Source organism: Copadichromis virginalis, linkage group LG11 (genome assembly GCF_057382275.1).
Source record: "Copadichromis virginalis isolate Kocher_CV1m ecotype Utaka linkage group LG11, C_Virginalis_male_GT1.1, whole genome shotgun sequence".
NCBI classification, from domain to species: domain Eukaryota; kingdom Metazoa; phylum Chordata; class Actinopteri; order Cichliformes; family Cichlidae; genus Copadichromis; species Copadichromis virginalis.
In genome coordinates this window covers 37,235,791-37,262,605 of record NC_140628.1, presented here as the reverse complement: position 1 = coordinate 37,262,605, position 26,815 = coordinate 37,235,791, and the positions used below count along the sequence as shown (strand labels likewise).

At 41.3% G+C, this 26,815-nt stretch overlaps 1 protein-coding gene across 1 annotated transcript in view; it reads right to left on the bottom strand.

Annotated features, from left to right (window-relative positions):
* The window catches only part of mtmr11 (myotubularin related protein 11), a 38,302-nt gene extending 12,818 nt beyond the window's left edge, over positions 1-25,484 (bottom strand). The window contains exons 1-9 of the mRNA XM_085472282.1: positions 24,815-25,484; positions 14,308-14,377; positions 4,880-5,016; positions 4,649-4,718; positions 3,625-3,764; positions 3,412-3,496; positions 1,572-1,719; positions 1,170-1,257; positions 625-713 (exon numbers count right to left, since the gene is read on the bottom strand). Of these exons, the coding sequence (XP_085328408.1) occupies positions 625-713; positions 1,170-1,257; positions 1,572-1,719; positions 3,412-3,496; positions 3,625-3,764; positions 4,649-4,718; positions 4,880-5,016; positions 14,308-14,377; positions 24,815-24,871 (884 nt within the window). The 5' untranslated portion in view covers positions 24,872-25,484. The remainder of the gene's footprint in view (positions 1-624; positions 714-1,169; positions 1,258-1,571; positions 1,720-3,411; positions 3,497-3,624; positions 3,765-4,648; positions 4,719-4,879; positions 5,017-14,307; positions 14,378-24,814) is intronic.
* Between the last annotated feature and the right edge of the window lie 1,331 nt (positions 25,485-26,815).

Below are 26,815 nucleotides of genomic sequence, written 5' to 3'. Positions count from 1 at the left end.
ACATATGGATATAAATCTATGAAATGGCCCTTTGGGAAGCAAAGGTGCAAAGCAGACTATTATTTCCCCAGAAAGAAGGAACTGGTTCAAATGTCGTTTCAGCTTGGAGGGAAAAGTTGTACTGATTTTGCCAAAAGCTTCGCAGTTAATACTGAAAAATGACAGTTGGTGTAAAATGATTCTGCAACATATTCTGACCTCACACGTTAAACTGCAGCCTCGTGCTTCTTTCACGATTTGCAATATTCACCTCAAAGTGTTCTGTTTCTCTCATTCGTTCTTTGTGTTCATCGATAGATTTTCTCGGGTGATAGAAATAAATGCACACAGGTGAGTTAAAGCAGAAGAAGGTTTTAAAATTATGAATCTGAGCATCTTCAAATGTAAATGTATCTAACAAGCCATGTGCAGACACTTTCATAAGTCTGTGAACCAAGTCTTCTTAGTCTGCATCTTCATTCTGGACTAAAGCTTAGGATCTGGAGTCCAGCAGACGACCTGTTATTACTTTACTGTAACCTGTACTTTGCTGTGTGAAAGTTGCACCCTACAGCTCAGACTCAAGTGCGGGTGGTCAAATGTTGATGCACTAGAATCCATTTGCAAAGCATTGAACACACACACCTGATGTCATCTTTCTCATGGTAGATGTTATTCTGGAAGCTGGCCATTCGCAGTAGATCACTGCCTCTGGGATGTCGCCAACACCAGCGCTGTGACACAAAACAGTTTCACCCTCTTTAATAACACGCGCTTACTGCAGCATTCATCTTATAATTAGTCTCGCTGGAATGATAATAAGCAGCGAATACAGACACATGATTGCAGCTCAGAGATCATTCTGACATAATATATTAAAGACACTTGGGAAACAGGCACCAAGTCTGAGGAACTTCTGTTTTTTTCATTTGAGTTGCAAGAAAAGTTTTAAATGTTTCTCAAGGCAGGAAGATATCTGTGAAAATAGTGCTTCTGGGTGCTTTCTTGAGTTCTTGGACACAAATGTGGAATATTGTAACAGCATCCCCACAGCCCAGCTCTGCATGTGTTTGCAAAAAATCCAGCTGAATATTTTCTGAAGCATATACTTCCAAACACTTCCTAGAAATTGGTGAATCACAAATGGCAAAGTGTTAATTTAAAACAAAACATGACTCCAGAACACTCACAGGGATGCGTCCTTCATTGAAGTGGGCGAAGCTTTTCTTCAGCTCGGTGTCTAAAACCTTCTGTGGGACCACGATGAAGCGAGGCAGGCTGACAGGAAGCAGAAAAAAAGTGCTCAGTTTTATTGACGAGATATAAATAGCAAATTTACAACAGCAGTGGAAGATGTATGAGTCACTGCATATAAAAAAAAAATGTAAAAAACTTAGAGCACCATCTTTTAAGGCGTTAGTGCCGTGGAATCTTTCTCTTATCGAGGACGAGCAACATTCCTGAAATGTGCTGCTTTGCATACTAAAGAGGGGATTGGTGTTAAATCTGATATAACACTGACAGACATTCTATGTGTTTTATTACATTGCATACCTGGTTAGTGTTATGTGTGGTTACACTTGTGAATTTACCTGGTTGACATTTCAAAGCGGTCATTGACTGAGCTGACCCTCCAGCTAGTGGCTCCACAGTGTTCCAGCTCCTGCTCCCAGTCCGAGGCAGATTCAAACCAGTTCATGTGGGCGTCTCGGCGACGGTTGCTTAGAAACTGCTTCATTTCTGTAGGCGGGAAGTGATTGAAACACTCGTTTTGATGCTCGCGGCACTTTAAAGGTGCAAGATCAGGTGCAGTGTGATAATACTGTGACTGCTTTGAATCGTATTTTATACAAACACAACACTATTCATTTTAAAGGCAGGATTTAAACCTAATCTTAATGGGAGTCCAGCAGTGAAGCTAATTATAATTTTACTGTTTAGCTTCTCTGGTATAAGTTTTTGCCTTTTTTATCGTGATATAAAGACCGGGCAGAAACAGAATTTTAAAAAGCACTGGCTGCTCAGCAAGCAGGCACGGCTTCTTAAGAAATCTATTCTGAGCTTTTGCATCCTTTTCCAACAAAACTCTTTTTGGAGGACAGGAGAAACTATTTCTCTGGGTCAGCCGTGGGAAAAAACTTGGGATGCCTGGGACACATTTCTCTGTACGAAGCTGAATAATATCATAAAGCTTGGTGGAGACACGGCGCATGGGCAAAGAGAGCGACCGTTTCATGTTGGTGTCAAACAGAGCGTGGACGCTGGCAGAGGTGAAGCTCTTCTTGTATTATTCAAAACACAAAGAACTGACCACACACTGGACACACTTGACCCATAGGGCGGAGGTGAACTGTAGGTCATCTAATGACTTGTTTCAGAGGGGGGCTTGCATTATTTATCCAAGAACTGGCATTCATCCTCAGCCTGGCCAGCCTAGCGTAGCTTGAATGTAGCACACTAAGCATACTATACTGCAGAGACAGGCTCAAATGTCCCTATATGGAGGGCGGGTGTTTAGAGCAGGCCTTTATTAACGACATGTGAATTGTGGCTCGTTTGCATTTGAAGCTGAGAAGCTTAATTAAGAAAAAAAAAAGGGGAAAGAACATAAAACAAGGTTTAATCTTTCCCACAGCCACACTTTAAATCATTGTTAACATAAACTTCTGCTGAATCCGATGAAAGATTGCCTCACATATGTTTTCAGAGAGAGTATTTTTACTGTGGCATCACAGAGGGGAGTGTTTTTAATCTCGCCAGCCACAGAGGATGTGAGTGTTATGTGTCATTATGGTCTGAACAGAAACCATTAAGGTTCTGGGTTCATTTTCGTCCCACTTTTAGGATCTGCAACATCACATTCGGATGATGGAAATCGACAGGAGCAAAAAATTTTAAAAAAAATGATAATGAGCTGAAGTCACAGGAGGGAAATGATAAAGTGTGATCACAGCTTAAGTACATTCTGTTTCGGGATCTGGAATGGGTGAGAACCACACTTAGTCATGTGCTGTGCTTTAAATCTGTACAAGTGTGTCCTAACACATTCCTGCAGGGTTTCTGATTCACGACAGCATGTGATTCTCACTTTAACTGAGCTGTTGTTCCTATGAATATTCATTAGAGCTAAAATATGCACAGAATGATAGACAGATTGTAATAAATACTTTAGATCATTGACTCGCAGTCATTTTAATATCATTACCATCCCAGCAGGCACACATGAGGCAGCAGTGCCCCAAGAAGCATTTCTGTGGCTGCATCCATACGGACGAGAACAAAACAAAGTAAGCTCAAAAGCACGAGTGTTATTAAACGGCTCCTGGGAGAGCCAACGGTTAACAGAATGACAGACAGGCTGCAATGGTGGAGATAAGATACCGTCTCTGTGCCAGGAAAGGAGTGGCCAGCTGTATACTTTAATCTACTCACCTACACTGCCGAGGGCGGCGTTCTGGAAAGATAACACAGACCCTGGTTTGGGAGGCTGGTAGGTCTTAGCGATGCTGTAGGTCATCTGAGGAGGGAAACCACAGTGAGTGCATCAACATGACAAAGGTCGTCAGCTTTCACCACAGTGTCTGATCACTGGGCTGTGGCATAGATCAGCTTCTCTAGGGATACATGCTTAGGCTAAGGAGACACCTCTTGGACTTGTGACTCAGGAGTGAGGCGGTCAAAAAGGAAGCAGACGACTCGCATGTCCCTGCAGTAAAGCACCAGCTCCTCCGGAGTGAACTTCAGCGAGGAGTTTGGTGTCACCAGCTTGGTCCTGTTTGGGCCCACTGAAACACAAGAGCAAAGTTACATTTTAGATTCATAGACGACTCCAGAGCCCAGCGGAGTCCTGGAGTACAGAGTTTTAAATCAGCCTGCAAACTGAAATAAAACTTTAAATATTATTTGAGAAGCAAGGTATGTGAAAAGATGTCTCACTTTATTAAAACAGTGGTAGTGATGGTAGTCCATCAGACTGCACCAGTATGAGAGCACCAGAATCGCCAGGCAACTCAACTTTCAAAATAAGAGTGGATTATCCACTGATGATAAATCAAAAATATAAAACGTGTCCAATACTCTACATATAATCCCTGTGAGCCCTTATACAGTTATGTCAGGTACATAGCTGTGTGGCTGTGAGCACAACAGTCCTCCCCACCTTCTATTCCAGGCTAGGCTTTGTGAGGGGCAGCCAATCAGCTGACTTAAACAGAGGGGGCTCTGTTTGAAGGGAGAGGAACAAATGCTGCTTGTTTGAGACAGAGCATGAACTGAGGGGCTGCAGCAAGGCTCAGTGAATGATAAATAAGGATTATTGTGAGTTGCGATACACGCAAAGACTTTGTGTACCAGGATGAAAGCATGAACCTGGAAATGAGCATCATCAGTCCCCTTTTGAATCAAAGACAATTTTTTTGTGAACTTCCTGACAGCGATACTGATACAAAGAAATATCTCAGTTAACAATCTGCACATTATCAGACTGTTCTTTGAACTTATTTTTAGTAACCTTTGCGTCATCGTGTTCACAGTAAGTGACATGATAGACAATTTATCTATCCGGTGACTGGAAGTCGTACAAAGGCAATAATTTACCAAGTAAACATCAATCAATAGCATGAATGGAAATGCTTTTGGAAGCCATGAGTAAAAAGGAAGTTTTACTCACCAACAACAACTTTCTCTATAGATGCCAAAGCCACATCGTGGTCTCCTAGTAGCACTGGGTCTGCATTGTCCTGCGTCATAAATATCATTCAAAGAAATAAAGTTCCCATGATGTCAGATGCACTTTATACATTTTCAAGGGTCATTCTTTTAAAACAGAAGATAGAAACACACTGTTAACACAAACATCTGTATGTTTTTAGTGTTTATTCAGTGCAGCGTAGGGACTCACGTCAGGTTTGGGACTGTCCTGGGGCACAAAGGCCACTCTGAAGTGAGTACAGAAGAGGGTCCCAGACAGCCAGCCTCTTCCTTCCCTGGCAGTCAACTTCTTCCTCACCATAACAGCTCTCTGAAGTACACACTCGCCTAAAGAGGACATGTGGCACAAGTGTTATAAGAATTCATCGACGATACACATCAGGCAGAAGTTTCAATATTGCACATGTCTAACCATGACTGTGTCCTCTCCTGCACATAACAGGAAGTATACAAAAGATAAACAAGAAGTATGAAAGAGAGTGGGCTGCAGGGAGTGGGTGTAACAACATCCTTAAACCACAAGTTACGTCCTTGAATTGTTGCAAGTCCTTGACTGGATGGACAGAGAAGAGCAACGAATGCAGCGACGCTGTACTGAACCCTGCAAAGCCTGAACCATGAAATAGCCACTTTTTTTTTTAAACCAAAGTGTTTATTGAACATTCTGACAAATCAAAAAAAGAAAAGAAATGAAATATGAATTTGCATATATGAGTTTTAAGTTGTATCGCTTTTGGTACATCTGAGATTTTGGTTCAATTTATTGGTTAAAAAAAAAAAGTGGGAAAAAATGAGGCAGATTTTTTTTTCCAAGCACATAAACAATCATTTTAACCACAGGTATGGCCCGGCATTACCAAAGCAATTTTCTTTAAAAATCTATTTCTGCTCAAATAACACAAAACAATTGTCCAGAGGTCATCTGCAAAGGTTATTTGCAGATGACCTGCAAGAGAAAGCGCTTGGGAGCACAGGAAGTGATGGTGTTTGAATATCATCGACAGGTCAAGCAAATCCAAGTAAACAGTACTATTATTACCACAATATACAACTGCAAGTGTGTGCTGTGGATACCTTTATTCCCTTTAAAGAAGACAAATTACACACACTCACAATTTAACATTTTAATTGTGTGTGATAACGTAGATACCTGTGTGTGTCTGTGTGTACTCAGCTCAAACTGTTTTCCAACATGGCCGCGGTACAGTAAGTTACTGTCAAGTTGCTGTTTTGAACATGTTGCCTCCAACATTTGTTACTGTGTGCAGTACGATGAGCTGCTATATTTATCTGATGCTGTGAAATGCAATTATAGAGGCTGTTAATGTGATTTTGGGGCATTTAGGTTTTGTATGAAAATCTGAAAGAAACACGACCTGCTTCAAAGGGTAGTGCATCCAAACAGAAGCAGCAAGATTTTTTGCTAGACTGCAAATGTCTAAGATAATGTGATGACCACAAGTTTTAGAAAAGAAAAGAAAAGACCTGCAAAGCCTACAAAACTGCCTTCACCTGACAGTACGATCAAAAGAAGACACCACAGGGGCTTTTTTTTATTTTTATTTAAACAGATATGAATATAGGTGCATCCTGAAATAGCAGTGTGTCAAAAATGTTTAAAACTCAGATCTACAATTTGAGGGAATCTTTAGTGGCAGCTTAAATCTCTGTATGTGTAGACTAACTGTTGGCTTCCATGCACACACACACACACACACACACACACACACACACACACACACACACACACACGGAAAGTCTGGAACTTTCACTCGATTATCTGAAAATAACAGTAGAGTCAGAGCTCTGAGTCACTACAATATTTCACAAACACTTGAATTCTTTCACAACAACAATGAGATTCATTTCAAAATGGTTTTCCATCCATTCTCTTCTTTGCTTTGTGAAACTTTCAAGAACAAGATGATGAACAATAGAGCTGAAACAAGTGTGTGCAGCGATTTTCTCAGCCCAAAAGAAAAAGCGAATACAAAGATGGGGCGGTGCATGTTTTGGCTGTTGGCTATGGTCACATGATTGAACTTCACTGGTTGCTTGAACTAAGCCAAAGTACTTAAACATGTTTGACTTGACTTCAGAACTCTGATCGTTGTAGCCATTTTGTCCTTTACACGATCAGGACGAGAAGCTTGAACTACATCAGAAAACCTTCTGCATTTTTACTGCATCACTGGACAAGTCGTTCAGTGCAACACAGACAAAAAGTCTGCAGGAATCATCCCAGGAAAGAACGTTTTTCCAGCTTTGATAACACATAACATCCTAAACAGCGTACTTATGTGTGCTAGTAATCCTGTTAAGAATGTCTCTGGGTAAATGGAAAGAAAGAAAAGAAGCGTCTGAAATTCCAGGACAAAGTTCCAAAAACAAAACTTTTCACCCACAAAAGTCTTTCACACACAAACACAGATGTGCAGAAACACTAAGAGAACACAAAAGAAGAACAAAGGAAAACCATTACACACACACACACACACACACACACACACACACACACACACACACACACACAGCAGTGAGGTAACAGTCTACCACAGGAACACAAAGCCTCTGCCAGTTAGACTGTGGGTTTCCATAGCAACAGGGTCTGGGCTTGGGTAGACGTGGAGAAAATGGCCTTTTTGTCCATGACAAAGCAAATGTTTTCATTTCATTCAAAAGACAATTTTAAAAAAAAAAAAAGATGGGGGAAGACCAAACTGAAAAAAGAAAAACGTGCTGAGGAAACACTGAATTCCTTCTCAGGATAATGAAAGAACTGCAATAACACGGCCCTGATATGAAAAATGACAGCGGAGATGTTGGCTGTGTTTAATGAATGTTTTGGAGCATACCAAAGCACAAACAGGAAACGGACATTTCTTTTCCCTTGCACATAAAACCCTCATTTATGCCGCGAGAGAAAGAAAAAGAAGACAAGCCATAATTTGCTGATTGCGCAAGAGGAGCTTAAATCTTTGAGTATGCCCTGTGATTATGTTTATGCCCTTTAGCCTTTAAAAGCATCCATTAAAAACCCTCTAGGCTGGGCTTATCAATTAAACCCAACCACACATGACCCAGCTACAGAGATTTAGGATTCTTTGGGCAGTGAACACGAGTCTTTAAAAGAGACAATCTGGGGTTTTGCATGCCTCTTTTTAATATCACTCCGGGGAGCAGCAGAGCCGAAAACATTCGTGTAGCTGGCAGATTTGAGACGCCTGCAGAGAAAGGAGAAGAATTTGCATTCTCTATTGAGATTTAAAAAGTTTGTGTAAGCAGGTGATTCATCCCAGCATGAGTCAGCTAGACAAGGGAAGGTGTTTATGAGACAGTTTAATCCAGTAGTCTTTTATGCTCTTCCTGAATAGCTCCAGGTACAGTTTTACAACTGCTGTAACAACTTGTAGCAACTTTTACGTTTTTTAGAAGTACAAAATTCATCAATTTACATTAAAAATTACAAATCATTATTATCGGTATTGGATACTTAGGGGATTTTGTGTGGTTTGCTGAAAACTTTCATTCAGTCTGTAACAGTTTATACAAGCCAAGGAAAGAGTCGATGTAAGTAACAAATGTCGTAAAAGAACAGTTAAACCTGGGTTCAGACCTTCGACTTAACCAGCTTGAAGTCTAATCACATAAAACTGAAGACATAAAAACATAATTCAACAAGCTGGCAGCGACAATTAATGAGTATCCTGTTAGTGCTATGGACAGTTGTCAAGTTGTCTGTGAGTGAGTGATGCATAACTACTGAAAGGAAAGGCAAAAAATACTTGCAAAACTAGTGCGGTGTCATGGTGGTCATGCATCCATGTATCCATGCATCCATCAATCCTCCCAGAACTGAAAATTATGCTACAGTAGTGCCGTAAAGTAAGTACCACAGACTCAACTGTTAAAATGTCCAACTTTAGCATTAAAAGTCAGGTTTACAGCAGGTTAAAAAAGAAAAACTGTTTTCACTTCTATGGATAGTTTCTCCCTAACACACAGAAAGCTGTAGCTCATTACTGTCTGTTAGGTCTCATCTCCACTAATTAGAGTCCCCCAACTCGACCTCTGCATTTTCCATGATAGTAGTGCCTATGAAAGCAGGATATTTTTTTAAATGGAAAAGTTTGGTTAGTGTAGGTATTGATGAAATTATAGTATTGTATTAGTCTCTTAGCACTATTCTGTTGTATTCACCCAGTTTACTGAGTGAGGCCTGAGCTGGATCCTTTCAGTGCTAAGACTTAAAAATCCATCCTGGGCTCCTCGTGATGTCTCCAAGACTGAGAGCAAAAACTAGAAAACTAGGAGGGGAAACTAATTTCATATGCTTCTACCTGCAACCCGATTCCTTCGATAGCAATATCTCATTATTGTTGCTGACGGTGGAACAAAAGCTTCGCATTCTGGCTCAAGTCGATCTTCAAAATGAAGGTTCAGCACAAACATGCCAGTCCAGCTCACTTTTCACCTTGGCATCCCAAATGAATGAATGAGATCCTCGGATACATAAAACTCCTCCGCCTGAGGCAGCATCTTTTGCCACTCCGCTCCACCCTTTCTTTTTTTTTTTTTCATCCATCAACTGGTTTCGTAAAATTGAAATTCCCAGAAAGAAAGTCAGACAGAGATGGAAACAGACTATAAAGAGTTGAGACTCTGCCAGGTGTCAGGCCAGCTGTGCGTCATGTAACAGACAAATATCATTAAAACTGTTTGATGGCAACAGCAGCTTTACACATTCCAGGTGAATTAGTCTTTGAAAACATTACAGGAGGAAGAGCTCACCAAAACAAAATGTTGGGTTGGAGTTTGGACGCTCAAGGCCAGTACATATTCAATAACTCAGACTATTCTCAGAGCAGAAAAACATTCAGTCCAAACAGGAAACAGTTTTTGACTGTCAGGATTTCTCACATTGTTGACTGAGTACAGGATGTGTTACTTTAGCAGCATACGGGGCTTTCCTTCACGCTAACTTCAGTTTAGATGAGAGAGAACGACGTGGAGGATGAGAAAATACAGCTGAGATGCATGTGAACCATGTGTGTTTTATTTGTTTCCATGCACATTTGTTTCTCATTTTCAGCTAGACGCATGCAGAGTGAAAGGTTTCTGTCCTCTTGAACCAACAGGGAGGATAAGCTCAGGTTTGGAAACAGTGGTATCCGTACTGACAAAGAAAATACTGGACACAGAAACAATCCTCAGCCTCCCAGTGTCAGAAAACTTCCTGTTCCATGTGATAATGTGATAGTGATCGTGTCTATCAAGGTGAAAAATCCTTTTATTTTTTTAACTGTTTTACTGAGACATCCATCTAAAGCAACGAACACAAAGAAAATTTAATACCTTTCTCAACATCGAGATCGAAACCCAAGTATGCAAATATCGATGCTGAGGTCTCTTGTCCATCAATCAACAAGCTGTAAAGCTGGTTGACAGCCTTTAAATCCCACAGTAACATTAGACTCTGGAAAGAGGGGATTGTGAAGATGCTCTGAAGGGGGTCCTGGCCTCTTGGCTTTGTGTGTGAATGGACAGTATCTCCCCCCTTCCCCAGTCACAGCATTGAAGCGGTACATGATCTACCTATGGCTGCTGAGCTGTCCTGACCCGTTTAGGCCTCCTGCAGGCCGGCTCGGTTTCTGAGGTCCTGTGTCCTGGTGTCACATGAGAACACCATCAATGTCTCATGCTGCCCTTTAACTACTGACAGAACAAGACAATGTCTGCAAATATATTTTGGATTCCACAAACTGCTTTTTCAGCTCATCAATGCGTCTGGCTTGAGAGGACACATATTTAAGACCCTTTTTAATCACAGCTTGAGACGGGCTACAAAGTAACAAAAACATCACTGTGCTGGTGGCACGAGACCCAATGAGACGGTTTTAACATGAGGAGGGTTGACAAATGAGCCATTCTTCTGAAGAGTGTCTGCATGTATGCATTCAAGCAGGGAGAGAGAAAGAGCGAGTCGACGGGTGCAACGTGAGCCCCTTCACTCAGATCGGTAACACTAACTCGTGATTTCTTTGTGTCTGAAAGTCAACTTGTTCTCACAAATTGCCTCAACACTTTCTCTACAGAGGATAAATTCCCCTGCCTGAAATCCAAGTCTGTAGTTTTAGGACAGAAAATTTAGATCTCAACAGAAAAAGAAAAAAAATCATGACAAGGCTCCAAATACACATCTGACTTCTGTCTATTAATATAAGGCAGGTTCTTGTGGACAGCTGTGTTCCTAATCTGGCTGGAATGAAGGTGGAGAAGGAGAAGAAAGACTTCAGAGAACAGTAAGATGCTGTTGGAGAAGGAGATGAAGTTTAAAGCCAGCAGGGGAAAAAATGTGCAGGAGAGACTTTCGACATTTCACAGTGAAATGCTAACGGCTAAGAATAGACTTTGCACTTGTGTGCGCGTGCGTGCACATGTGTGCCGTCAACCATTTGCAGTGTCCGGTGAGTGTTTGCTGAAAACACACTCACTGCTGGAAAACAAATTATGCTGGCTAGATAAATTAAGGAAGTGTGTGTCTTTAAAAAAAAAGATAAAACAATGCGTTGTGTTTGTGTGTAAGGTCAGTCAGTGGAAGCGCACAAAGTCACCGGACACCATCAGGAACACCTGGCTAGTGCAGGGTTGGACCCCCTTTTACCTTCACAGCTACTTTAGTTCTCGTGGCACTGATTCAACAACGTTCTGGAAATATTTATCAGAGGTTTTGCTCCATGTTGGCGTGACAGCATCACACAGTTGCTGCAGATTTGCTGGCTGCACATCCGTGATGTGAATCTCATGTTCTATCCCAAAGGTGCTCTGTTGGACTGAGATCCAGTGACTGGGGAGGCCATTTGAGCACAGTGAACTTACTGGCATGTTCAATGAACCATTTTGAGATGGTCCGAGCTTCGTGACATGGCACTTTACCTCCTAGATGCAGCTATTAGGCTGTCTTGTTTAAATTATGCTTAAATGGTAATAACGGGCCCAAAGTGTGCCATGAAAATATCCCAGACACCACCAGCAGCAGCCTGAACCACTGATACCCGGATGGATCCATGCTTTCATCATCTGAATGTCGCAGCACAAATTGAGACTCATCAGATCAGTCCACGTTTTACCATCTTAGTGGTAGCCTCAGTTTCCTGTTCTTAGCTGGCAGGACTGGTCTTCTGCTACTGTAGCCTGTCCGCCGTATTCAGAGATGCTCTTCTCCATACTTTTATAAGAAGTGATTGTTTGAGTTACTGTTACCTTCCTATCAGCTGAAAGCAGTCTTGATATCCACTTTTGACCTCTGGCATCAATAAGTGATTAGAGAACTGCCGCTCACCGACTATTTTCTCTTCTTCTGACTATCCTCTGTAAACAAGATGGTTGTCTGGGAAAATCCCAGTAGTTCAGCAGTTTCTGAAATACTCAGACCTGCCCCTCTGGCACCAGCAACCACACCACGTTTAAAGTCTCTTAAATCACCTATATTCCTCATTCTGACGTTCAGTTTGAACCTCAGCAGGTCCTCATTTTCCACAGTGATGCATGCACACACACAAGACTAAAAGAAGACTTATATAAAACCTTTCACTGCTATCAGACCAGCACAAATGAGTTGTCAAACCACACCTATATTCAACTGCAACCTTTACACTGACCTCATTTACACACCAGTTTCATGGTCACTTCCACCTCATCAGCTGTCCCCAAGGCCCCACTTGGTCACAGTGACACACATATACAGGAAACAATAAAAGAGAAAATAGGGTTGGTGCAGTATTTAATATGTGTTTATACTCAGGATAAATATACTTTTATACTAGCAGTTACACATAGGTTAAAAAGTACTTGATAGGGGTTTAAGTTTATTAGACCTGTGGTTCAGGTCAATGCGCTCTGTAGGGCAATTGCTGCTGTTAGCTTTAGCAGCTTTGTTATCGCGCCTTTGAAAAATAAAAGGAGCAAAATGACAAAAACCGAGAAGAATTGGACAAAACATTCCACACACACTGAACCTGAAAAGGGTCAAATAGGATTCCTGACCTCATAAACTCCCAAACAGCTCACACATGCAAACACATTTATACTCAGTCTGCTCTGGGATGCTGAGCTGGGAGAAGCTGCTGATACGCAGCGTTAAAGATTAGCCTGCGTCAGATCAAGGAACTGTGGTCTGCTGCCATTCTTGTGGAAACCTCCAGTGCTGACACAAGAATATGAGCAGGCCTTGGCTCAGCGAATAACCCACACTGTATACCGGCAGTCCTGCACTGGTCAGCAGATTATCCCTCGGGAAGAGGCTTGACCCCTGGTAAACCTAGAAGGCTAAATTCTCTCCACAGCAGGAGTTTTACCAGCCGAGGAAGGCACAAGAAAGTGATTTCAGGCTGACACATGTAAGGTTATATCTCCAAAAAACATCTGATATATATATAAAAAAAAGAAGAAGAAGTGTAATATGCAACACTTGTTTTGTGAAAGGATTAAATTCCTGTGTAAGTGCACCATAGATCAGTCCCCGCTGCTGAAACCCATATGACACAAAACTCTCTACACTGCTCAGCATGAGCTGAAACTCACAGGCACCATCACTGCTCCCAAATCACTGACATCACAGCAGCTTTAAGGACGAGGGGCTTTATCTTCATCAGGAACTGATTTACATGTGCGAAACTAACGCACTTCCTGCTTCCGTCTGACCACATTTCATTCGACAATAAAGCCACCTGACTTTCTGATTTTATCTAATGTATTGTATTATTCTTCATAGAGGTTTACAGATTTCTCTCATGTGTGTTTCAAGCTTTTCCACTGCAGATGTTTTCCTACATCAAAGGCAAAGCACCTGCTGTGGCATTCCTCCATCCGGCGGGGCTACAAGTGTAATATGGAAATTTTAACCCGAAGAGAACAATGAAAGCAGCAGCAGCAGCTTTATGTGGAGATATTTTTACTGACCTTGAAGCTACGGGGAAAATCATTGTGGAGTTTGTGCTGACTAAATTGACAGAGATTTTAATCAGTCCAAAGCAAGACAAGAGCAAATGACGTTGTAATACGAGTATTCAGCAGATTTGAGGTGAAAAACATAAATGAATAAACAGAGGAGAACACGGGGAGGGAAACATGTGGTTCGGATTTAGGCTTAATGTTGCAGCTGTTTCTTTTTTTTTTTTTTTTTCCAAATCATAGAAACAAAACAAGTCCAGGAAAGAGCCTGTATGTAAAAGATGGAAGGCATCACAGTGATGTTTGCATTATGTAGCATCAAACTGACACATCCAATTTTGTGACTCTAAAAATTAGCAAAACTTCAAAAGTGAACTTTATATTTTATCCAAAATAATCTGAAACTAGTGACTGGATCCAAAATTTAAACACAGGGGTCCCCCCCGTGTTTTATCCAACTTCCAAACACATTTGCAAAGGAAAACAGAGCATCTGCTTTATAAAACAAAACCAAACAGGGAAAATTAATGCAATGTTTGTTTTTGTAAAAAAGCAAAAATCCTAATTGGAAGTCAAATCAGATTACTTTGCCATCCACAGTAGTGACTATTTCAATGATGTCTTTAGACATAACTACAAAATCAGTTTGTAAAAGCATAATCTTACCTGGTAGGCATCGGAGCCCAAACAGATCTCGACTCCTCGCGTTTACCCCGGTCTGACTCAGCATCCTCTCCTGAAGGCAAAGACAGCAGACATAAACATCATTTAATAGCCAAACAAGCTCTGTACAAACGTAAAAATATACCTGCACGTACGAGGCTCATTTTATATTTAACCCCTTCATTAGTTGAAATGAACCTTTGTCCCATATTTGCTCAGATAACCAACCAGCTCCTCAGCCCACAGAGTTCATCAAATCAGATAAGCAAATAACCCTCCTCACCAACACTTTACAGAGACCCTAAACACCACACTGGCAATGAAAGTTTTCTACTTTTGAAATGAATAATCTATTTCTGACCTCGACCACAAACTGTTTACACGAGAAATCCAAATGCAGACAAAACAACAGCGAGTCGACTCCTGGTGGGAGCATCGCGTCACCTCCGGCCTTGATTACATTTAAACCATGGCTCTGGCCGACGCCCTCATTAAAGTCTGACTCTCAGTCTCAGTGGACTTGTTTTCAAAGACAAAGAAACAAAGCCAACCGCACAAAGTCCCATGATTCTTAATTTCCATGTTGCTTTTCTGTTTGTTCCTGCTTTCTCTGGTCTCACGTACTTGAGCAGGACTGGGAGCAGAATCCAAGCCCACAGAGCCACTGAGGTTTCTATAATCAGGCCGTGAGCTTACTAGCACACATGCTTCCACTTAACTTTGCTACTAACCCCCCTTTGTGAAGGCCATTTACATTTATCGCCTTAAGAGCCCATAATAAGCCGAGGTCTGCAATGTGAGAGGATGGTATGATTATACAGGTGGCAAAGAAAGCTTTAAAATAGTACAGAACAGAGGAAAGGCCCAAATTTACATTGCAGAGCCTCAGATTTCTCTCCAAACACTTCTGGCTGCGTTTGGCGCACAGTGAAACTATTAATCACCGTTTAATGCACCGGCTTTATCGTGAAAAGACTCCGAGTCAGCAAGGAGGCGCGAACAATAACAATGAATCCACTCAGTCGCCTGTGTTATGCTAACAATTTTGCAGCGTGGTGAATTCTGTTTTAGCGGCCTGCTCGTGAAAACCTGACGCTGTAAGCTTTGTGGGCCTTGATGAAAAGAAGAAACTGGGAGCGCTTGACAAAGAGGACCTTTGCTCCCTGTGAAGGTTGTAAAATCACACATCATGGCTCTGACTTTTCTGTCTTTCTGTGAGAGCGTCTGGCTGTCTCTGTAGTAAAAAACCCACAAATTGTGCTGCTTGGTACCGATGCTTTTAAATCCATGCGTATGTAACGTGTGCACGGCTCCATGTTAGCCTTTGGGGGTGTGGCTACGAACGCTTACGCGACATATTGTGTTTTTAATCGAGGCAGTAAATCTGTGAACTTACACAGATTTACTGCGTTAACAGAAACATATTGTGGAAAAACTGGTTAGAAGTATTTTTATTACAATGCTGGTGATTTGACTTTGTGGGGATAAACTTTGCTTACTTCACAGAAATCTTTGCCTTTCCCTGTTATTTTTGGCCATTTCACCAACAACAGTTTATTATAAGGCTTCAATTAAATTAAAACCCAGTCCTGGGGCAGACCAGAGCCTCTTTTGGTGAACACTAAGATGTATTGTGTATATACCAGAGTCATCACTGCCTGATTCAAAATCGGCCTTTGGGAGGCCCATTTATCCGTTTTACCCTTTTCCTGTTATTTCTGGTCATTTAATAAAAAATATTAAATTTATACCTCAGCTAATGAAGCCTCACATGGTTTTTCGTTTTCGTGTTATCAGTTCACTACTTTTTAAGGTGAGTAAATGAAACCTGTTGCTTGTCTTATTGCCAGGCTTTTCCTGGCTCAAACTGAGTGCTCGGGGAGTTGCTGTGCGTGTAAGCGCAACTGTTTTCCATATAATCAAGTCAAAGAGTATTTATTATCGGTATTATTTTGATTAACATGCATGTTCCTATTATTTACAAAAAGGTAAATATTTTGATCACAGCTGTGGTGTTTTTCCTCAGGAAACCCGAAACCTTTTGACATTTCTTCAGCAGGAAAAACTCCTGCGTGTGCACGTGTACTGTAGCTGTTAACTCAAAGTTTTGGTGACGTTTTGAAAACAGAACAATAAAATACTACGAGCACTTAATAATGTCAAGTTGGAAAATTTCTTGCTTTGAAATCAAAATCCAGACTCTTAAATCTCTAATAAAACAACAGGAATCAGCTAATTGCAGTTCTCCCTGCAAATATTTTCCAAAAGATCATAAATATGATTATTTTCAGCCATTTTACGAGCTAAACTAAAATGAATAAAACTGTCTGCTACGAGACCTCGCTAGAGAAAAACAAAAGTTTTTTTTACAAGCCTTCGTTTGTGCCAGAGCATTGTTCATTTTTTTTTTCCCATCTGGCTTTAAAATGTCTGCACATTCTTTCTGTCTCTCCATCAACACCCACAGAAAACCCACAGCTGGATTCCTTATTCCCCTTTAAATACATCAAAGATATTCATTTATTTCTCAAGTCTACATGTCCTCACCGCGAAAGGCGAGTAAACTCACTTTAATAACACAGCAAAACACAAGGTGAAGCGCCGGCTGTGATACGAGAGGAGAGGAATGAATGATTCCCACTTTTAGAACATGTGAAATGCAGAGAATTTAACCTTCACAAGCAAGTTTTGCACAACCAAGGCAAATCAGGAAGAGATAAGGAAAACTGAGATAATGTCTACTTTAACTTAAACATACTTTGACCACAGTAAGGCCGCCCTTAAATCTCGGACTCACGTGTCACTTAAAAACCACATTTCCAGGGCCGTGTTTCTGCTGACATGTCACTTTTGCTTTCATTGTGTGGCTTTTGAATACCCTACTATATCACTTTCATTGCCCACCCCCACCCGTCTCCCTCTCTGCCCCACTTTTGCCCTCCTCAAACTCCCTCCCTCTTATCCTCGGGGACTGTGGCCAGGGCTTATTGCAGTTTCCATTGCTCATGGCTTCCCTTTGCTACTGCAGCCAGACTTCTGCAGTAAGCGTGCCTTGTTCCTGGGTCGGGAACAAACTTCTTTCCCCAAACACGTGGCCAAAATCACGAGGGAACAAACTTATTTTTTGGTAGACATACATCTCATCATGTTCCATTTTCATTCCCTATATTTAAACTGCTTACCGCATCTTAAAAATTATTTTAATTTGCATCACTCTGAGTCTCTGCTTCACCAAAAGTCTTGAATGGCGATCTAACCAGTCCAAAAACAATGATGTTGAAGTTAAATATCCTCAGTTGGTGGAGAAGGAATTTTATTTGCAGTCTTTTACCAAAACATACAGTTAAAATTTGGACTCTATTGTTAATATGAACAATCCTGGGTCTATTTTGAAAGCTACCCCCACTGTGTAATGCCTGGCTTATAGCACACGCACATTAGCTTTTAGCCACCATTCTCCCACAGCCTGTTTATTTATATTGTGCTTTTCATTTCCTTACATGAATGAGGGAAGTCACATGGTGACTCGGAAGGAAAAATCAGGACGTGATGCAGTTTTGCTAAACAGGGACCACTTTGAAGTGTTTTTCTCGGCAGACATAAAACAGAACGTTGGATTTGCTTTAGAGCTAGACCTGTGATATTTTACTGTAGATGATACCACAGAAGCAAAAGATCTGATAGAATCGCACTCAAAAGGAAAAACCTGAAGGGCAACCAACCTCTGTGGAAATGCACCAAGCCTTTACTAAATGCTGACAAACAGCAGAATTTCAGCCAAAGCTCCATTTGATCTTAATAAAAGGAAACACAGAAATTAGAGAAACTGTTTATTAAATATATTAAATTATACATCAATATTTATCAATCTTTAATGAGCTGGGCATTCTAGTGGTTAATATTTAATATTTAATGTGGAAATTGATGCGTCGGCCTATAGTGAACATCCAGTGTAACCCATTTCTGTAGAAAACCTTGAAGCAATCATTCTAAATCTTTTATCATGACTGTCTGCTAACAAGACTTTGTTATATATATAAAAACACTGTCAGTGTAGACATAAAAACACTGATAATAACGATGTGTTTATGGTGTCCCTGCACCAGGAATGCATTTCCTACATCAAACAGCGGCCCCCACAAAGCAAGTACCATAACAAACCATATGCATACAATTGGACGCACTGTCAAAGTCCTCCCACAAGCAAATCTCACAATTCAGTCGTTGTTTTGCTTCACCAAGTCCGAGGCCCACTTACTGAGCTGGGCCAACCAATTTTAATTTTTATTCAAATTGTGACTTTTGTTCGAAATCATTATGAAATCAGGATAAATTTGTTCCTTTTCTGCACTCATGAATATGAAGCTCTTGTCTTTTGAATCAAACCAACTCCTTCCTTCACAGCAACGCCTCCATCTTTCCATAACAGCTCAGACTCACTCACAGTTTAGTAGAGCTCGGGCTGGAAAGACGATCTTTCCACAGAACAAGTAAATTCCAAGAAACGTTTCATTGATTAACCTGTGATCAGGATCATTAAGGCAGCAGCTGCCTCTGACTGTCTCCAATATCAGCTACATTTAAACTGAGATTATGGTTTTTGATGTAACTGAGCAGCCCAAGAAAGACCAACAACTTCAATTTCAACGGTCACAGGACTTTTTTCTTTTACCATTAATGGGACGGTGACTAAAAAGTGTTTGACGCTGGACTTGTGGCTGATGTCCAGCCCTGATGTCCGGTGCACTTCAAAATGTAACGCTAATTTACACAACGGATACAGTTAGCCAAGAAAACGATGATTACACATCTTTACTAAGATCATGTGCAGATATGCCCTGACACTGCGGTGAACTCTGGAGCTTCGATCAAAGGTTAATGTTAAATGTTTCCAGCTATCGGTTGTACTTTGGAAAGAACTGCGGGTTGGTAATTGGTTTAAACAAACCATTGTGTCTCCACTACGATTTGTAATGTGTCTTGAACTTTGACCCTCAGCTTGAATAAAAAAGAAAAAGAACACAGATGGTCTTTCATTATATCTGCCTCTACATTATTCCCGTCTGGCTGTGGTAGACTGTCAGACAATGACACACTGTCAGATCGGTACGGTGAGGCTCAAAGGTCACACGAAATGAAAACAGTGCTTTGGTTATGATGGGAGAGCAGAGCAGTCAACAGATTTGTGAGATTAAATGCCAACTTTAGACAAACACTGATAGTCCTTGACATTTTACCAGATCAATAAGATTCACCTCTTAAGTCACCATCACCCGTATGCCACTAACTTGGCAATGATCAGATACCAGGTAACTTCTGACGACTCAACCTCTGAGCACAGCAATCAAAGGATCCTTCTGTGGAGTCAGCAGATACACTTCCTGTTCCATGCTTCAGTCATAGGTTTGAATGAAGTACGAGAAAATAATCCATCCATCTATTTTCTCCCGCTTATCCACTTCAGAGTTGTTGGAGCCTATCCCAGCTACCACAGGACAGGGACAAGTTACCTATGTTAGCAACAGCTGGGCTAATGAAGAGAGACAGACAACCATTCGCACTCACATTCACACCTTTAATTAAAAATGATCAATTAATCAATCCACACTAATGGATTAATAACTGAGAAGAGGAAAAATGACTCAGACAATAGCTCTTAGTTACATGACTGAATCTCTGCAAACACGTTTGTCATGGGCTCATCACACTGAAGGATTATCTGCACGCAAGCAAAACCCACCCAAATGGACTGATCAATCAATACATGGACTAAAAGCAAAGCCAGAAAGCCTCCAGTACCAAAAACATCTCTCTGTGCAGATATCTGTTTATAGAAACCAGACAAACATGAACAAACGACAGAAGCAGCCCTGTCACAAGCTCTGAATGAAATCTGACAGCAAATGTCATCAGTCGCTACACTTCCTGTCAGAGGATCCCTGACAACACTCTTCATTTAAGGGAGGGGAGGGCTGCATGGCCACTAGACAGATGACTCGGTGACTTAAAGGTTATAAGTCTGATGCGCAGCGGCCAGCGTGCCCATCAGCAGCACCACGTCCTCCGCCTGGTCTCTGCAGCACTCTCTCGTCTCTCTCTAGCAGATTAATGTCTCAAATGGCTTAAATGAAATACCAGCGCTGGACTTGAACATTATCCAAGTGTGACAGTTCACCACCCGTGTGTGACATTATCACAGTCACTCCATACAGTCAAAGAGACAAACGACCGAGCCTCTACAAGCCAAGCCTCTCCGTTAGCGAATGGTGCCGCTAGTTAATTATCACCCAATGCCAGATCAATACCCCTTCTAACCGGACCATAAATCTGCTGTGGGGTTAAGAGGAACCCATTGTTACGCTCTGTTTAAGCCGTGGGAGCATCTGCAGCACAGAGGCTAGTGATGAATGTGTTGCCGGGGCCCCGTGGGAGCGGGTGTGGGTGACTGTACTGCTTTGGCCCACTTCTATCGGGGCTGAGATCTTAAGCCACTCTGAATAGCGCTCAGATGATCCGTCCTCTGGCATTTTTGATTCTGTGGAGCTTTGTGGTGTGTGCCTTTCATGCTGACTGCTTCAAAGCTGGCTGGGAGATGCAGATAGAGTGAACTCAGGGGGAATGCGCAGCCAAAACAAGCTTGAATATGCCTGTTATTCTGTCAAGATGCAGGCCTGCGCATCCTTGTAGCATTTAAGTGCTGCTGTTGTTTTCTGTTTCACTGAGCTGAAACTGAGACTTTAAACTAGAGGTGAGGGAGCTTTTTCAAATCTGTGGAATGATTAAATTCACTTTAGAAATTCACAAACTACTCCTACATTTAAGTCTTTGCTCAAGATTAATTTTTACTCTTCAGCCTTTAAGTCAAATTAAACCTTAGACAGGAAGCTGCACTTAAAAACTGCACTAATAATTACAGGAGATCTTTGTTAACGCTGGTTTTACATGTGCTGGAAATATAAAGTTGACCTTGACTTTCATCTTTCAATCTTCTTGGTTCAACTTTTAAATTTAATATTTGCACTAATTAGCACAGTTTCTGAGTGCAGCTTCATACCAGAGATCGCCAGCACTAGTTGATAAATTAGGACGTCACAAACTCCCTTTGGTTAACACATTTTCCTCCCAAGCAAAAGATCCCACTTAGACTGCAGTAGGAGACACAAAGCCAGCCCTGTGCACTCCCAGTGCATGTTGATAAATCAGTACCAAATTGAATATGCAAATCTATCCACGATGGTGACCCCTCAGAAATAAGGGAGCAGCTGATAATTGAAAAGATAAAAAAATAATTGGGGAAAAAACAAACAAACAATTATTTATCATCTGTCTTTTTTTGTTCATTTTTGTCACAGAGATGCTCTTTTATCCTCTAAAACTGAACCTCACTCCTCACAAGTCAAGAAAACCGACATTAATATTTAATTCAGTGCTCTGGAAGCACTTTGGTTTTAATTCATTTTTCTTAAACGTTAAATTCATTATGTTTCAAAAGTCACACTGTTGTGTTAAGTATTTATAATCTCAATTCTGATGAAAATCCATGTGTGATTACGGTTTGTTTGCCTTTTGCAACACACCAGGATTCAAGAAGATTAAACGTCCAAACGGCAAAGCCATCTGGTCCGAGATGAGCCCAGGCTGGATTCAGTTTTTTAAAACCAATCTTAACACATGCTCATGGCACTGAAACATAAGAGTGTGTGGGTGGCCTCTGCACAGCCTCTACATTACAGTAACTCAGAGTAGTAGTGAGCTGAGGGTATGAAATGAATAAAAGCATTGAAGCTGAAGTTAAGATACGTTAATTTCCTAAATCTCAAGCACATGGGGTTCAGGCGGGGGGGATGTGATGATTCCTGAAAGTCTCGTTCTGAGGTAATCAAATTCAAATGTCTTGAACCGCAAAACCACTGTCTCCATGGTGACAGCCAGATGTTGTGCAGCGCACATCACCTCCCCACCCGACTCCACATGCAAGCCTCGCTTGAGGGCAGAGTACAGGCATCTGTTACCATTTCCCCCTGCGGCTGCTGAAAATAACCGAGGAGAGACAGGCAACACAAAGACGCAGCCAAGAGTCTGTTCCCGAAGGAAAAAGGCGGATCCTGACGCATTCATACTGCCTGTGTGTACGCACAGCTTTGTGCTGCACATCAAACCAACGGCCTCTTCAAATCCCCACCCCCTCAGGAGCTCCTAAATGGGGACAGCATCAAAAAAATTCACCTTTACTGTGTCAAAGCCGTTCATTACAACATCACGTGACCAGGAAATTATCAACAGAGACCAAAGAAGGAGGAAGGGGGCCACAGGAAGCCAAAATATTTCGCCAGAACTAAATACAGTGGAGAGAATTGACCTAGTTGACTAAAACCAACGGTTCCCAAATGAGGCGGCTTTTGATTTTGTGACAGTCATAAATTATGATGGAATTGCTCTGTTTTTTTTATTATTTATGCATGTAACAAAAAAAAAAAAAAAAAGAGAGAAAGAAATCCCATTTTTGAGTTCCTAAACACAAATTTTGCACACGCATCAGAAGTGCTGGAAATTTACATAGTTCATGCACCCCAACAAAATTTCAACAAAGTAGCCCCAGAGCTGTATTTTGCATACATGTGTGACATAGCCATCATCTGAACACAACAGGAAGTCTGCCATTTAACGTGCAATTCTGCTGCCATTTCTGCCATTTCCAGGCATTATATGTTAACAAGCTCATTCTAGAGATTTAATCAGATCAACCTTTAATCAGCTCCATCAGCCCAACGATGCTAAACTGCAAAGCCTTTGAGTTTTCATTGAAGAGCATATTTCCAGCACCATGACGTAAAGAAACTGACTCATTCATTCTCTAATCTGCCCCAAGCTTCAAACGCTTGATAAGAGTGCGGACCTGGAGGTGTTTACATGCTAATTTTGAGTCACAGTCATACTGCAACAGGAAATAAGCATTCTGTGATAAACAACATGCTTATGGGCTACATGACATTTTGCATGTTGGTTGTACACGAGATATAGCAACACCCTGCACAATTAATGGCTGTTCTCACCACAAAGTGGACACACAACGTGTTTTGTAAAGCAGATAAACACATATTTGGACTCTGTACTTGAGTTATTCAAGTAAAAGTCTGGTATTTTTAAGAAAGTGATTCAAGGCTGCAGGATCAACATGCATTACCTAAAGTAAAAGTACTCATTATTCAGAATGATCTAAATTACATCATTGGATCATAATTACTGATCTGTACAGTACTTTAATGTCGTTTTAGCTACCTATAATTAATGATATACTAGTAAATTGATATTTTTAAAAATCTGCAAAATAATAACTTCCTTAAACTTTCAAATAAAAGGTACTGAGTACAAAATGCACTATTTATGTCCAAAGCACACTGGAGTAGAAGTAAAAAGCTGCATAATACAGAATTTGAAATAACCTATTCTAGCATATCCCAAACACATCTCAAGCCAGAAGCTGCAATCAGCTTTGGGCAAAGGGACTTTTATATGTCCTTTATTAATCCAGGTAAAAAGTGTTTTTTGAAAACGGATTAAAACAGAAACTGCAACAAATAGACCCTTTACAGCCCCGACAGGACTGGATTCATAATAAGGTAAGTATAATAATGTAGTCATATAGATAGAAAAAAGGTAATTTCTTTTTTTCTATATATAAAACCCTCTGTAAAGCCCGTATCTACAGCACTTTTGGCACATTCATATTTCAGGGTGGACCTGTGGCCACCTCATGTCCCAATCTGTGGACACACCCCTGTAGGTGACCTTTAATAGTAAACAAAAGCAGGCTGAAACGCTCACCGCACAGCTCTCTGACGTTAATGATGAAGACCATCTGCACCGTTTGTCTTTATGTGCTACAATTTAATCCCCACACCAGAATCCCAGAGGTGATTAAGATTCCCCATCCTTTCACTGGCCTTTAATTAGGTGTGCAGCCAACGATGGTGACACGATGTACCCTTACTGTAATTATAAATCTCCTTGTTATCCCCACAGAGGGAAGCAGAGGCAGCCTTTGCTCGTTTCCCCCCTGCAAAGCTCCAGCTCTGAGTGGTGAACACTCCTGAAGAACCTCTGAGCAGGGACTGCAGATTTTTGGTTGCAACCTGACTACATGACTGTACATTTATAGCTCAGTTTGGTGAATGACGGTCAGTGTTTCCTGCATGATGACACTGCCTGCTCTGTGGCCTGTGAGGTGTTTAATCACGCAAGGAGTGCTGATGAGTTATAGCACTGCGAGATCAATTTAAAGAGGTCAAACCTGCTCTAAAAAAAATCATAAATCAAGGCGATAATTGCGTGCACCATTCATACTGAAGCTACATGCTGCAGGAGCGAGCCCAAAACAAGTGTAGAAAAGCTCCGTGGTGAGTGTGAGAAAGACAGAAGAAGGAAAACGAGCGGTCACAAATGAAAGGATCAAAAAACCAAAGCCTGTATCAGTGAATAACAAAGCCGTGCCGGAGCGTTGTGACCTTACCTTGATGTCTGGGAGCATTTGTCTCACTTTGAACGTGGTTTTAGATCCTGTCAACATTTTTCACGACGGCTCAACTCGCACTGAACTGAAGAGCAGGAGCGGACTAAAGCTCGCAGAGTGGATCAAAAAAATCTGTGTTGTTATGAGCTGACGGTCGCGACGTTAGCGCTCTCCTCTTCCCATGTTCAGTCGTTAAAACGCGAAAGAAACGTCCGGGGGCGAGCAGCTACGCTCGGCTAGCCTGTATCACCGGCTGCTGCTACAACTGAGGTGTTCACTGTGGACACGCAAACTATTTTCATCGCTGTTGTCACTGACAGCATCTGAGACTATGACCACACCAAATATTAAAAAAAAAAAAAAAAGCGAAAGCACAACCTACTGAACTAAGACCGTGAGGACTCTCTTATGAAGTGGCGTGACGGAGAGATGTGTTCACCGTTAACTGGGGCTTTGCTGCCCATTGCGTAGCGCTCTATTTGTTTATGCCTTCGCCATAGTGAAACACACCGGTGGAAAAAACAGAAAAGCCAAGCGCAGCAGCGGTGTGGAGCTTCTTAAAGGCACAGGACATCTTTACTGCCAAATGGAAAGTTAATAAGGGAGGGAAGAAAGACTGTTACAGGAAGTTTTGTCATGTTCCTTTGAACAACCGTTTTACCTACTTTCACTTAACCCCTTGAACTCAACACAGAGATATAGCGGTAGAAATGTGAAAACTGGAGTAAAGTGATGACAAGTAACACGCTTAACTTCGTTTTTCATGACTCACAGACTACTTTAATCATATTTTAATATACTTTCGTCTTTTCTCTCTTCTCTTTCACTTCTTACCTTAACCAGTCGAGGCCCATGGTATTTTTCAGGTTAAAAAGGGGTTCTTCCTCCCCACTGCCATCAAGTGTTTTCTCATAGAGAAACATTTGATCATTGGGACTCTTTCTCTAATATTGTAAAGTTGTAAACTCATTAATATCTGTTCTTGTGAACTGGCATTATGTAAGTTAAAATGAATTAAATGCAATGCGCAAATGTAAAGCGGGAAAAATAATCTGTACTGACCTAAAAATATCTGTTAAAAATGAAACATTGGGATAAATTACATTACTGCTACAGTATCTATAATACTTTATGATAATCAGGACTCTAAGCATGGTATCAGGCCTCTGTTCTAACATCACAAAATGTGATTCTATCTTTAGCTCTGCTGTACCCAGACTACTTTAAATCCAGTGTACAGTACCACCGTGTGCTAACTCCCAGTTTTGTGTTTACCCATAAAAGTAAACTTAAGAAAGAACCAATTTTTAAATGTATCTTTAGTTATTTTGTCACTAGCACCTTGTGGCAAAGCACAAAATTTGTTTTATATTTCTTTATTTTAATCTGCAGAAAAAATACCAAAGACCGACATAAAATATTTTGCCACAACAAGGCGATTCCCAGAGAGCTAATAACTGAAGGCTTAATCTCACCATGGTAAAGTCAATTTTGAGGAAGCTGAGCAAGTGGAAGACAAAAGAAGTGACAGGTCTTGGTGCGCCATGAAATACCACCCAGAAAAGATCTGATTGGCAACGGATTTGTTTTACAACTTGACAATGATCCCAAACACACTGCAAGTACAGTGAATAAAAAACACACACACATACACAATGGGAAATTATCAGCCACAGATTGACCTTTCCAGAGTCCACACTTCAACATTATGGAAGCAGTGTGGGGTCATCATGACAAGGGCTACAACAAAAAGGCAGCCAACATCCAAAGAAGAACAAAAGAAATATTCCTCAAGAATACCTAAAGAAGTTTTCTCTGTGGTGGGGTTGGGTGGACTGTCCCGGGCTCTGTGGGGCTCCACCACAACCACCCACACATGCAGGGCCTTGGAGTGGGGGTATGTCACCAGGGTGCAGAGGAGGCTACCCCCCCCTCTGTCCCCTTCTGGCTGCCTCTGCCTCAATTTTATCCCACAACTTAGACATTCACATTACTCACACT